At 41.0% G+C, this 14748-nt stretch overlaps 1 protein-coding gene across 1 annotated transcript in view; it reads left to right on the forward strand.

The window, feature by feature from the left end:
* Positions 1-14748, forward strand: part of prkd1 (protein kinase D1) — a gene marked incomplete at both ends in the record, with an annotated part of 51937 nt that overhangs the window by 12067 nt on the left and 25122 nt on the right. The window contains one exon of the mRNA XM_083923781.1: positions 5604-5742. Coding sequence (XP_083779907.1) covers positions 5604-5742 — 139 coding nt within the window. The remainder of the gene's footprint in view (positions 1-5603; positions 5743-14748) is intronic.

A 14748-nucleotide genomic window follows, 5' to 3' on the forward strand; every position in this document is an offset into this window, starting at 1 on the left:
AATCATCACACACACACACACACACACACACACACACACACACACACACACACACACACACACACACACACACACACACACACACATATTCTTTATAAAAAAACACAGATATAAATGTGTCACTGTTGATGTCACTAGATAATCATCACACACACACACACACACACACACACACACACACACACACACACACACACACACACACACACACACACACAGACCTGTCTAAGTGGCATCACGCTGCATGTCCTGTCGTCATGGTGACAGCCTATTCTCATCCCCATTAGGTGTTCTGAGCGAGGACCGGTACATCATCTCCTGTTTGGAAGATTTTCATGTTGAAGCTGATGTTTGTCTTTGTGTCTTTAAAGTCTGAAAAAATAACATTCGGTCCTCTTCAAGTGGACCGTTTGTTTCTTTCTGCTGCAGTGACGAAGTGTTCCTGAGTGTTTTATCAGACACTGATGATGATATGAATGTAAGAAGTGTTTCTGAAGCCTGTCGTCTGCCCTGGCTTCAGCAGACCTTTTCCTCCGAGCAGGTGGAGCAGATAAATGTTAAACAGGCTCAGTTCAGACCTGAATGTTGCTGATGTTGTTGATTATTACACATGCAGCTAAAGAAATAGTCTGGATGTGTCCACATAGTTTAGAAAATACTAGAGAGAATTGATGAACAGAACATTCAATTTAAATTTATTCAGGACTTTTAGGCCACATTTCCACAGCCTGTTATTTACGTTTTCAATAACAACATCTTACACACCGGGTTGTTTATTTAAAAAAAAAAGTTTTACATGAACCTGCATGAATAGGTCTACGCTGTTGAGCAACACTGGTTGTTACAGGTAGCTTGTGCCTTGGAACAGCATCAGACTGCATTAGAAAATCTAGCAATTGCACGTGGAAGGGTTTGAGGAAGACGTTATGAAACAAAAACTTGATTTGAAACATTTTATTCTCAGGTAACATTAAGCGTCTTTTCGACCAAGACATGTTGAGGGCCGGTTCAGGGACAGTGCCCGATCTTGAACCAGTTCTTCCTGTTTCGGCCAGGAAAACTGGTTCCAGAGCTGCAGAAACTCTTTACTGGTCTAGAACCAGCACCGCAGAGTCTTGCATGCTTTAAAACATGCTGTAATTTTAGAATTTGTGTATTTTATTGTTGTTTTTTTGTCAATATAGATTTTTTTTCTAAAGAGACATGTCTTCTTTAGTTTGTGTAATCAACAGAGAAACACGATTCAAGTTAAGTTTAAAAAAAAAAAATGTTTATTCACAGTTTTGCACAATAATTATACACAGTTCCTTTCAGAAAATCAAAGAACTGTCAACAACTCGGCGAGCAAACATAAAGGTGTACATGTCTGGTGTAATGGCAGTTTTCATTGAACACAGCTCCAGCTGCAGTCATTTGATCCTGACGTTGCCTGTGAAGACATTGTTGTAAAGGCCTAAATGGAAAATTCATTTTAACTGCAGTGTGATCAATTGCAGGCAGTCTGTGCTAGGTAAGGCTAGCTAATGTTAGCACTAACGGTTTAGCACTAACATTAACATCTTTCATTCATTGTTAATATGAATCAAAACGTGTTAGATAATTACCTTTCTTCTACAATGAAATCTCCATCCATTATATTCAAGACGAGTAGTACAAGTGTGTTGTAGTCCACCATCGTTGTTTTTGTGCTTGAAGTGGACGAAGTGGAAACCTCAGACGTATACACTGACGTAATGACTTGGCTCTCTGGGGGCTCTCTAGCCTGTGGAAAACGAATTGGTTCTGCAAGTTGAACCAACGGTGAACCAGCTCCAGCCCAGCACTAGAACTAGGTCTCGGTTAGTCGACAAGGAAGTGACTCGCCCCGAACTCGGTGTGCCGCCACGCAATATGATGCTGATGCTATAATCCCCCCACTATCATTATCATTCTCTCTCTCAATAGCATCCATGATGATCAGTAGCCAAACAAACTGTACACACATGACACCTAAAACTCTGTTGCACCCTGTACACACGCAAACACGGAAATGTAGTTTTAACAAATCTCCACTGTGGCCGGAGTTTTCAGAAATTACTGTTTAAAAAACCTGTTAAAACCTCTGTTTTGGTGTAAATGAAAGGCTAAATTGCCTGAAAATATATTTGTTTTTTCAATGTGTAAACGGGGTCTTAGGCTTTGTTCACATAGCACTACGCTCAATGATCGATTACAATATCCTACCCCAGATACGATCTTTCTGCCTCCACTGTACACATTCAAGTTTAAATTGGCTCTTATCTGACATCACTATTGACGTGTTGGAAGAACAACAAAAAAGGTCACAGGCATTTGGCGGCTGTAGCACAACTGTAGTAACCCTAGGTCTAGAAATGCCCGGATTGTACTTCCTCACTGTGTCGCCCTCTGAGACGGCTACTTCCTGTTTAGCGCTCGGCTAATATGTATGAGGAATAAATGATTTAATCGTGCGGCTCTTCTATACTTTCAAAATGTTATTGCACCAAATTAAATTCTAATAATAACGCGATATATAGATATATAGCCATCTATTTGGCCATGTACGTGACATGGAAAACAGTATTTTGGGGCCAGAAGGCATCATGTGACGGACCCACTAGTTGTAATTCCAACGTTTGGCCACTATGTCATGTTGGCTTCAAAGTACAGGGCACTTCCTGTGGACCTGGGTGGAATTAGCAAGCTAGCTAGAAAACCGTTCCAACGTAATGCTTCATCCTCGCATTCTTGTCACAGCGTAGAAAGTAAGGTGCCGTCAACTGATGAGTCACAACTTTGAGCATGAAAGTACAACGTGGAATGAGCTATCTTAAAATAGCTAAACAAAGTTGTCACTAATGTGCAAAACATCCAATCAGAAGGACGTGCCAAGGCAACCAGTACTAGCCAACCACAGCATAGTAGGGGGGGAGTAAGGCTGTTGCTCAGTGAAGCATATTGTGGAAAAACACACATGGGCGCTACGTCGGTGTTGTTTCAATGGGGCTGTGTGAGCCTTAATGCTTAGCTTAATGCTTGGATAAATGCTAAACTTTTATGGATTTTTAACAGGCTGACGTGAGTCACCCATTGGGTTTTTGCTGGAAGGTGAGCGACAGAGCTCTAGACTGCAATAATCGGCGGCAAAACCAGTTAAAAATTGGCAATGTTTTTAGATCTGCAAAATGGAAAGAACATCTCTGATTAAGTTGGTAAAAACAATGTGAGATGTTTCACAACAAGCTGACACATTCAGATCCCAAAAGAAAATAGTCAGCCTAGCTTCTGCTCCAAGACTCCAATACCCACAATGCCGTGCAGGGCTCTTAATACATGCTAGAGTACATTGAGTACAGAACCTATTGAACTGAACTGAATGGAGAGAGATGGAGGAGAGGAATCAGCCTTGAGTCCTTGCTGCCATGACAACAAGCCAAGCACTGCTGCTATGGTTACACACACACACACACACACACACACACACACACACACACACACACACACACACACACACACACACACACACACACACACACACACACACACACACACACACACACACACACACACACACACACACACACACACACACACATCATGAAGTGTATTGTTGAGGATCCTATTGAGATGCAGACACAGAGAGGTGAAGGCCTGATGAGTGAGAACATGAAAAGTGATGTCTCTCGCTCACATTCACTCGCTCTCTTTTGCTTCTTCTCTTTCCTTTTGCAGCTATTCTTGTTTTTTTAAAACCACAAACCGCCACATTTTTACTTTTTTGTTTCCGTTCGGATTCAACGTGTTCTCTTACTAAAACATACACACAACAATTTATGTAATATCTTACGAAATATGACGTTGTATTTAATGCTGAGAAATAAAAGGTGACGGTTAATTTTAGACGACGAAAGGTGACGGTTAAGTTTAGATGACAAAAGGTGACGGTTAAGTTTAGACGACTAAAGGTGACGATTAAGTTTAGACGACAAAAGGTGTTGGTTAAGTTTAGACGACAAAAGGTGACGGTTAAGTGTAGACAACAAACGGTGACAGTTAAGTTCAGACGACTAAAGGTGGCGGTTAAGTTTAGATGATAAAAGGTGACGGTTAAGTTTAGACTATAAAAGTAGACAGTTAAGTTTAGACGACAAAAGGAGACAGTTAAGTTTAGACGACAAAAGGTGACAGTTAAGTTTAGATGAAAAAAGGTGACGGTTAAGTTTAGACGACTATTAAGTTTAGACGACTGTTAAGTTTAGACGACAAAAGGCGTCAGTTCAGTTTAGACGACAAAAGGTGACGGTTAAGTTTAGACGACTATTAAGTTTAGACGACTGTTAAGTTTAGACGACAAAAGGCGTCAGTTCAGTTTAGACGACAAAAGGTGACGGTTAAGTTTAGACGAGTAAAGGCGACAGTTAAGTTTAGAGGACAAAAGGTGACGTTAAAGAAATACAAACAGAAGAATAATAGCTTGTGCAGACTGACCCAAGCACTGTAGCGATGCAGTAATATGGGAACAATAATTCACATTTAATGCACCTAAATGTCTGATATTGAACAAATGGATGTGTGCATAATTAATTGGCAGACAACTTGATAAGACTCTCAGCTCTAATTGAATGAATTTGATTGGATCATCACAGTCTGGCGCTGATAACGTGGTCGGTTTGGTTCATCTTCGAAACGTCTCTCTGATAAATTCACCACATTACAGTATTCATTTATTCTGTGAGATTATTCTGTCCGTCAGCTCCTGATGATCATTTGAATGATTTATTCATCTGCTGATGGAGATCAAAGCACATTGTTTCTTCTCTCTCTCTCTCTCTCTCTCTCTATCTTCATGGGCACGACCATATTTAATGTTCCTTAGAATTCAAAAATCCTGTGCCCATATGTGCATTAAAAGTGTTTTAGGGCGCACTCACACTGTCCGTGCGTACCGTGCCCCGTGCTTTAGGGTACTTGTCCCCCCCTCCAGGCCCGTTTGTACTCACACTACCTGGGCCTCGGCAAATGCTTCTTGCCTGTCCATACGTCATCAAGCCGTAACACGCCACACGCATTGATTGACGTCATCGCGATGCGTCACTTTGTTGACAAATCTTTCCATAGACCTCTGAGTTTTTGTGCGTCTTGTCGACTGTTTTTGAATATTTTCATCGACCAAATCTGCAGTAAACACTCCACCGCCGCATCACACCAACGTGTACCTTTCGCCGCCATTGTTTTAAATGTCCGCGCATGGTCCCTCCTTCTTTTTTCTATGCCCCAACAGGCGCACATAAAATGACGTGAGAGCCGCTGTAGGCCTCGTGCTCGTACACGTGCGCACGCTCGTGCTCGTACATGTGCAAACAGGCTTTACAAATGCCTACCTCTCTCAAACGGTCCGTGGCCGGCAAGCAGGCCGCAGCTAGGCGCGGTGCGGTTGCACTCACACTTGACAAACGAACTAGACTTTAGACGTAAAACCTGTTTGGGCACGGTACGGATGGACAGAGTGAGTGCGACCTTAAGTGTTAGAATTGAGGGAAGAACTTTGAAGTTGAACATAGTCGTTGTCTCCGGTTGGATCATCTGTTCTCTTTCTCCGTCAGATACCAGAGTGTGTTTTCTACGGGATGTACGAGAAGATCCTGCTGTTCCGTCATGACCAGACGTCAGAGAACGTGCTGCAGCTGCTGCGCTCGGCCTCTCAGATCCAGGAGGGCGACCTGGTGGAGGCCGTGCTGTCAGGTGAGAGGGGACCTGATGATCTGTGCGTCTCTGGCCTGTCTGAAAAAATAAAAACAGGAAAGAGTCAGATTGTTATGAGACAATGGCCCCCAGGTCACACATGTGTCAGATGCCCCCCCAATGTCTCATTTTGTAGTTGTTTTGCATCTAGAGTTAAGATGTTTCACTTTTGTATGTGGTCATTTTGCACCTCACTGTGGTGGTTTTATGTCTGTTTAAGTCGGGTTTTTTTTTGTCATTTCGTGTCTTTTTTTATTTGTTTTCATTTTGTGTCAATTTTAAGTAATTGTGTGTGTGTTTTTCATTATTCTGTGTTCATTTTTTGCCATTTTGTGTCAATTTTAAGTAACTTTGTGTGTACTTTTCATAATTTTGAGTACATTTTTTTTTCATTATTATGCAGCTATTTTTAGATGTCATAGTTGTGTCTATTTTGTGTCCTTTTGCATCTATGGGGTCATTTTGCTTCTATTCTGAGTAATTTTGTCTATTTTGTATCCTTTTGCATCTATTGAGTCATTAAGCATCTGTTTTCAGTCAGTTTGTATCTATTTTGAGTCATTTTGCATCTACGTTGATAAATTTTACATCTATTTTGAGTCATTTTTTATCTATTTTGAGTCATTTTGCATCTATCTTAAGTAATTATGTATATTTTGAGTCATTTTGGTTCTATTTTGAGACAGTTGGTATCATTTTGAGTCGTTTTGCATCTATCATGAGTCATTTTGCATCTATCTTGAGTCATTTTCCGTCTATTTTGAGTCATTTCACATACATTTTGAGTCATTATGCATCTATCTTCATTTTGCATCTATTTTGAGTCGTTTCACATCTATTTCGAGTCATTTTGATTTTACTTTGATTCATTTTGTGTTAATTGTAATAATTTTAAATCCCTTTGTACATGCACTCATTGTCCATTTGTAGTAATTTTGGATTGTTTGTAGTTGCTATGGGAGTGTGGTCATATAGTATAGCTCCTTGAATGTTTTTTTTCCAGCAATATTTCTTGAGTCAGGGCCGGTGACCCTAAACGGGCCTACTGGGCCTGTGCCAGTAGTGTTCTTCGTTCAGGATGTTACCGCAGAGGTCTCCTCCTAGTCACAAACCAAACCAAAGAAAAGCTCACGCAGGTTAATTGGTTAAGATGGCAGATAAAATCTAATTTTGTAATCATTTCTGCAGCCTGATAAACACCTGAAAGCCTCCAGATGTATAGATTTCCCATGCCATGTTTATTCATCCTTCTGGCTGCCGTCCAGCTCAGGCCTCAGGTGTTCATGCTACGCTAACGACTCGACAGCTGCCGTTTCCCAATTTCCTGCCTCTCTGTCACCAACAAGTAAAGGGTTTGTGTGTGTGTGTGTGTGTGTGTGTGTGTGTCTGTGTGTGTGTGTGTGTGTGTGTATACATTTGCATGATTAATGTAAATGCAACTTCTTTCCATGTTTGTGCTCTCTATTTAAAGGATAATTCTGTTTTATTACAACTTGGGTTTTACTTTAATTTTTGTCCATCAGTCAATAATAGTCAATAGTAATAGCTTAATCTCTGAGATCTGTTAATATAGCAGATGTATGCATGCAAAGGTGACGGTTAAGATTAGAGGACACAATGTCCCCTAGTGCAGTGGTTCCCAACCTTTTTGTTAAGGGACCCATATTTTTACCATTGTAAACTTTTGTGACCCCCCCCCCCCCCCCCCATGAAAATAAAAATAAAATAAGGAACATTATTACTTCTTTTAAATGAAATACTTTATATTTCAGTTATTTAATAACAGCATGGGACAATGAGGAGAACCTGTGTATGATTACAGCATATTTCTTCAGAACTTGTACTTTAAAAAAAAAAAATTCTTTAACATATTTTAATATATTACCTGCTTAAATGAATTTGAAAAACAGCTTCAGAACTTTTTTTTCAAATTTATTTAAGCAGGTAACATATTGAAATATAATAAAGAAAATAAAGAAAATGAATTGTCTTTATTATATTCAATATGTTACCTGCTTAAATAAAAAACAGAAAAACCTGTGTAGAACTACCTCATAAACTTCAAGACTTGTACTGTACTTTTGGTTGTATTATGATCTCCTTTTCATTTCACTGTCATACATACCAGGCAGCCTAGCTTTTAATGAGAGCTCTGACACTGTATTTCTTGAGCCAGCAAAGGGATGTCTGGTGTTACTTTGGTAACAGCCAAACGAAAGTCACTGTGCACATCAAGTCTGTTGCGTGCCTTTGTTTTGATGGTGACCAGAGCGCTGAAAGCAGTCTCTGACAGGTATGTTGTGGCAAATGGCCAGATGAATCTGGTGGTCGCATGATGAGCAAGTCTAGGAGCGACTCCTGGTCCTTTCACAAGCCAAAACCGCTTGTATCCATGCTCATCATAGAATCGCTTGCAGAGTGACTTGGACTTTATATCCATGAGCTCATCCTCAGCCTGGAGGTGCTCCACATCTTCTTCTTTAGCGAGAAATGGGTCCATCACCCATGCGTCTTTTGAGACATGTTCATTAATATCCGAAAAACGCAAGTGCATCTCCTCTTGAAGCTGCTCCATGTGGCGGGTGAATTTTCTGGCCAAAGCATCAGATAACTTACCCCCCTGACTGCTGTAGTAGCAAGGGAAACTGCTGCAGGTCCCCCTTTCCCAATTTATTCTTTCTGTACTCCACTTTGCGCACAAACGCATCCACTGCCTCTTTGCACTCCATTACGCTGGCATCCGCGCTCTGCATGCGTTTGTTTGCCTCGTTGTAAAGACTGAATATCTCTGCAAGATATGAAGTCTTAATGAGAAACTTATCGGTCATTTCGTCGGATGGTTTCTGGTTATGAACGGCTAAGAATTCCCTTATTTGGCTTTTAAGTTCCATGAAACGCACCAACACTTTGCCCCGGGAAAGCCAGCGCACTTCGGTGTGGAGGAGAAGTGTCTGGTGCGCCTCATCCTCACACAGCTGTGCAAAGATCCTTTTGTTGACCGGGCGAGCTTTAATAAAGTTGACTATTTTGACCACGGTCTTTAAGGTTACGTCCAGGTCTTCACAGAGGTGTTTGCCTGCCAGTGCGTGTCTGTGTTTCATGCAGTGAAACACTAAGCAGTGCGGTGCCTTCTCCTTCAAATGGCTGTTGAAGCCCTTATTTTTCCCCATCATTGCGGCAGCTCCATCTGTGCAGCATGCAACTATATTTTCATAGGGAATATTGTGCCTTGTGAAGTACCTGTCGACTACACTGAAAATATCCTCTCCTCTTGTGGTGGCTGTGAGATTAACAGACATAAGAATGTCTTGTTTACGCTTAGTTTCCTCAATGTACTGTACATAAACAATGAGAATTGCTTCCTCTGCCACAGTGGTAGTTTCATCCAGCTGAATTGAAAACGGGCATGTCCTGATTTTTTCAACGAGTGTGTTCTCAACGTTTCCTGACATTCTGTCGATTCTGCCTTTCACTGTGTTGTTGGACAGTGGTACAGTCTTAAATTTGTTAGCCACCGCTTTTTGGCTTGGGCAATTAGGAGAGAACACTCAAAGGATGCAACCGTTGCCTGCCTCTGGTCGCTTCCCGCCCTGAAGAAGCTCTCCTTTATGTTTTGGGGCCTGCTAGTGACAACAAGCTCTCTTTTTCTGATGAAAAACTCTTTGGGTTTACCCACCTTCTCGGGATGTTTAGTTGTCTGTTGTCGCTTCAGCTTGAAGGGCTTCAAACTTTCATTTGCCAGTTTCTCACAGCAAAATATACATTCTGCTCTAATTTTATCCATTGCTTCTATGAAGCCAAACTCAATAAAACTTTCTCGGTAGCCCCTCTTTTTCTTTTTGACATTTTCTGCAGTCTCCTCTACCTGACGCTTCGCCATCTCTCCCTTAGCTCCGCCTAGCAACGACTGCTGCACGTGAGGTGTTCAGGTCACAAACGCTCTGTTTCTTGTGATATCGGCCTATAACTTATTCATTTATCTAAAATTTGAAATACACAAATAAATGTTTAATGTGGCCCATGGATTTAGTTGATTTTGTCACATATATGAATTAAATGCTTAGCCTACTCATTTATTTAACATTTTAATTACATTAAAATTATTAAACCCCTTAAAATCAATAGGGCTTCGCGACCCCCCCCTGGATCTTTGACGCCCCCCTTGGGGGGTCGGGCCCCCCAGGTTGGGAACCACTGCCCTAGTGGATCCATTAAGTTTTTATCTATCTCTCTATGTTTTCATAGGTAAATGTACCTAAAGAGAACAAGGACAGTCTGGATAAATACATACGCTAATACACCTCCCTGTCCTCCTCCTCTCCCTCTTGATTATTTCCCTCTTCATCTTCTCTCTCCTCCATCTTTCCTCCTCTTCCTCTGTCAGATGCTGACACTCACAAACACTTTTGTAAACAGCTCAGTCCCGGCAACAGCTCCAAGTGTCGAGGAAACAAACAGGAAATTGGCTTTGTTGCCAAGCAAGCTGATTGGCCACAAATGACCTGTAAAAAAGCATCCTGATTATTTCCGAAGCACTCATCCAACAAGGTTCTATTGGCTGTGATTTGAACCAGAGAGCTGGTTAATAAACTTTGTTGTTTCCTCCGGTTTTGTTTCATCAGCTCACATGTTGATTAAAGTTATTTGCAATCCACAATACACCCAGAGGATGATGTGTTTTCACCGCTCTGCTGTACTTTTCTTTAGATTTATTGTTTTCATTAAAGTTTGTCATCATCACAAACACGAACATTCAATTACAGGCAAATTAAAAAAATAATTCAAATATTTCACACGGCACGACCCCACGTTAAGTTGCAATACTACAGTTAAGTTTAGATGAAAAAAGGTGACCTTAAGTTTAGACGACAAAAGGTGGCGGTGAAGTTTAGACGACAAAAGGTGACAGTTAAGTTTAGACGACAAAAGGTGACGGTTAAGTTTAGACGACAAAAGGTGACGGTTAAGTTTAGATGACAAAAGGTGACCTCAGAAAAAAGGGATTGGTTGGTCTACCCTCTTCTAGGACATGAACAGTGCTCTGTTCACATTTTAGAAAATGTAATTCATATTTTCTGCATTAATGATATATTATTATTTCACTCACCAGCAGCAGCCACAAATATCAGCAGATTAATAGGCATCAGGACTTCACAGTGTTGTGTTGAAAACAAAGGCGATAAAAGTCAGTCGTCTCCCAGGAAAATCCGGATGATGAATGATCTGGTGCTGGATTATAAACAAATTTACATTTACACTTTTTCAACGTGGTCACCAATGCGTTTTTAGTGCATTCACACCTGTACTTTCATGTAGTCAAACATTAAATCTGATCACCCAAAACACATTTTAATGCCAGGTGTAAAGGACATCATAGTTATCGAGCTAAACAGCTAAAATGTAATTATTACTTTGCCACACCCTGCTGCTGTCCCGCTGCTGCTTTACAGTTTCTCCACCCGCAGTGTTTGTTTTTATGGTTGTGGGTTAACAAGCCAGCAGCGAGCGCTCCTTAACGCATTTAATTCCACCACAAAAAACACACACATAAACACAGGCATTTATATTCACACAAGGACTACCTAGGAAACCCTCTCTCTCTCTCTCTCTCTCTCTCTCTCTCTCTCTCTCTCTCTCTCTCTCTCTCTCCTCTCTCTCTCTCTCTCTCTCTCTCTCTCTCTCTCTCTCTCTCACACACACACAAACACACACACACACACACACACACACACACACAAGTCATTTTCTGAAGCATATAATAACAGTTTGGGAGCTTGTTCAGACTTCCAAACGTATGTTGGCCCTTCAAACAAAAGGCATAAACAATAATTTGAATAAATGGAGGTAATTTCCTGCAGCAGAATGTCTAATCAGAGCTGTATTCTACTGGAGGACCACATCACAGGGCGAGTTTGTGTGTAAGAAGAAAAGGCGAGGGAGATTTCAGAAATGCATGGAGTGAGAGAGACATAGAGAGAAAGACGATATCCCAAACTACCCATGATGCCTTGCCAAGTCTGCCGGCCAACCAAACCAACACTCGGCCCATCTGCGCCGGCTAAGAGCCTCTCATACCTTCAAAACATTTACAAAATACCCGCTAACAAACATTTACAAAATACCCGCTAACAACCCATTCATTACTCTTTGTCTCTGCTGTTTTGTTTATCTGCCTCTCTCTCTCTCTCTCTCTCTCTCTCTCTCTCTCTCTCTCTCTCTCTCTCTCTCTCTCTCTCTCTCTCTCTCTCTCTCTCTCTCTCTCTCTCTCTCTCTCTTTCCATATCTGGCGAGTTAAAGTAACTCTTTGCAACATTTTTCAGACTCAAACCAGCGGTAAAAGTTTCAACCAACGCAGCCTGATAGAGCTTCTTTCTATCTGTGCCATAGTGCTCCGTTACTGTTTAAAACAAACCAGTGCATCAGTTTTCAACCAACATGGCGACTTGTTCTCAGCATCAGCTACGTAGGATATCATAGGAAAAGTGATGCACAAAAATGTGTATATCTTATGAAGTTTGACGTACTCTTTAATGCATGAAGCCGTAACCAGAAGTGCTTCACAACAATTAGGGTTACAGCAACAAAAGGACTTGGTTAAGATGGTTAAAATGGTCATGGTTTGTCTTAGGCCCTGTTTACACGTCCACGGTTATTTTCAAGAACAGAGACATGTCCCTGCGTTTGTGCCCTTCGTTTACACGCAAACAGAGAATTTCTTTCTAAAAACTCCTGCCAGAGTTAAGATTTTGAAAAACTCTGGTTGCACGTTTGCATGTAAACACAGAAAAATAGAGTTTCTTGCAGCCGACATCACAGTATCATGGATCATTGGCTAACGTGGGCTTGAGCTTCTCTCTACACTGCCACCTACAGGTTTGGCATGCTCTCGGAGGCATATATACACAGATTAGTGTAAACGAACATGTAGCGAAAACGGACAGGTGTACACGATGTTATTTTGAAAAGGAAGATGCAAAATGTTTGTTTATGAAAAATACCGGCCACATGTAAATATAGCCTTAGTTCTTCCAGGATATGAACACCAGTCCTCCAGGTGGAAGTCCTGTGTTTTGGGACCCATCCACCTTCATATGTGGAGATCAGCTGTCTTTTACATTATATTTTTTATTAAAATTACAGTTGCAGGCTGTATCTGGACATTAGCATTGAGCCTAAAACATTTGGGTTTGAGGTAGCTTTGTTGTTGAGGATAAAGTAAATCTAAAATAACAGCAGACTGATCCTTTCACACTTTTCATTTGGACACCCGGAGCAAGTGGCTTGTACAAATCACGTTCACCAATTTCCCTTTAGTTTTGTCACTTTCTGGAACTGAAAGTTGGTATTGAATATCTGTCCAGTTCAGAGCAGATAGTTTCAGATTTCAGTCAAACTTTTTAGTTTTACAAAGTTCTTGTTTTTTTCTGCTTGTGTTTAAAGGCACTACTCACCTATGCAGGTGTTTTGACTTACACTTACCGGCCACGTTATTAGGTGCACCCGTCCAACTGCTCGTTAACGCAAATTTCCAATAAGCCAATCACATGGCAGCAACCACATGCATTAAGCCATGTAGACATGGTGAAGAGGATGTGCTGCAGTTCAAAGCAGCATCAGAATGGGGAAGAAAGGTGATTGAAGTGACTTTGAACGTGGCGTGGTTGTTGGTGCCAGACGGGCTGCTCTGAGGATTTCAAAAACTGCTGATCTACTGGGATTTTCACGCACAACCATCTCTAGTTTTCACAGAGAATGGTCCCAAAAAGAGAAAAGATCCAGTGAGCGGCAGTTCTGTGGGCGCAGATGCCTTGTTTTAGCCAGAGTAAGAGGAGAATGGCCAGACTGGTTGGAGCTGATAGAAAGGCAACAGGAACTCAAATATCCACTGGTTCCAATAGAGGAATGCAGCAGAGCATCTGTGAAAACACAACACCACCTTTTTTCTAGCAGAGAAGGAACAGCAGCAGAAGACCACACTGACACTTTATTAAGCACCAGGTGTGCCTGATAAAGTGGCTAGTGAGTGTATTCTCACTAATTAGACTTCTGCTCAGGTTGAGTTGGGTGGAACTGTGAGGGTTATATGCAAACTACATGTAAGGAACATGAAGATCCAAGCGTTTGAGCCCCAGCAGGTGCGACAAAGTTTGAGTGCAAATGTTAATGACGCTCAGTCAAGTAAAGATACCTGTGCAAGACCACTATGTGCCTCGAGAAACAGCATTCAACATGTGGGAAATTTAGCCTTTTTTAATATAGAAAAAAAAACGTTTTCTTTGAAATCAGTAAACAAAAAATAAGCACACATAAGCACTTAAGAAAATGCATTGTGCATCCAAAGCACTATCAGTCTACCACAGACTTATGATGATAAACTTTCAGCTGTCATCACTTTGATTTTGAAGCTACACCCAAAAAAAAACGGATGCTCATGGAGCAGGGAAGTATTGAACCCAAAATGCTGCAGAGCTCGTTTAACTAGCACACAGTGAATGATCTGAAACCAGATGTCTTCTCCTAACGTGTCATTAAAAACCCAAATGTGACTTAACTTTCATCAATCTGGAGAGTTTAGATTTCTCTGGTTTGTTTTTATTACTGTCTGAACTTCTGGTTAACAGGCAGAGCTAAACTTCAAAATTTTCTAGATTCGTAAAACAGAGAAGTCTACATTCACTCGTGTTCATGCCATAGATGGATTATGGCCCCTGACCCTGGGACTGACTTACAAAATGTTGCTGAAAAAAACAAAATTATCCCAAAGAGGTGCTAAATAACTGAAAATAGACAGAATGCGCTCCAAAAAGTATTTGTGCTTGCTACAAATGACCCAAAATGACCACAAAGAGACACATAACAACAACAAAGACATGCTTAACAACTAAAAATAAATGCAAAACCACAACAAAACGATGCAAAATGCAGAACAATCACAAACTGACCACAAACTGTGCAAATAGACAAATCAAAGCCATTTTACAACCACAGATAAACATAAATGACTAA

Source organism: Echiichthys vipera (assembly GCF_963691815.1).
Source record: "Echiichthys vipera genome assembly, chromosome: 12".
NCBI classification, from domain to species: Eukaryota; Metazoa; Chordata; class Actinopteri; order Perciformes; family Trachinidae; genus Echiichthys; species Echiichthys vipera.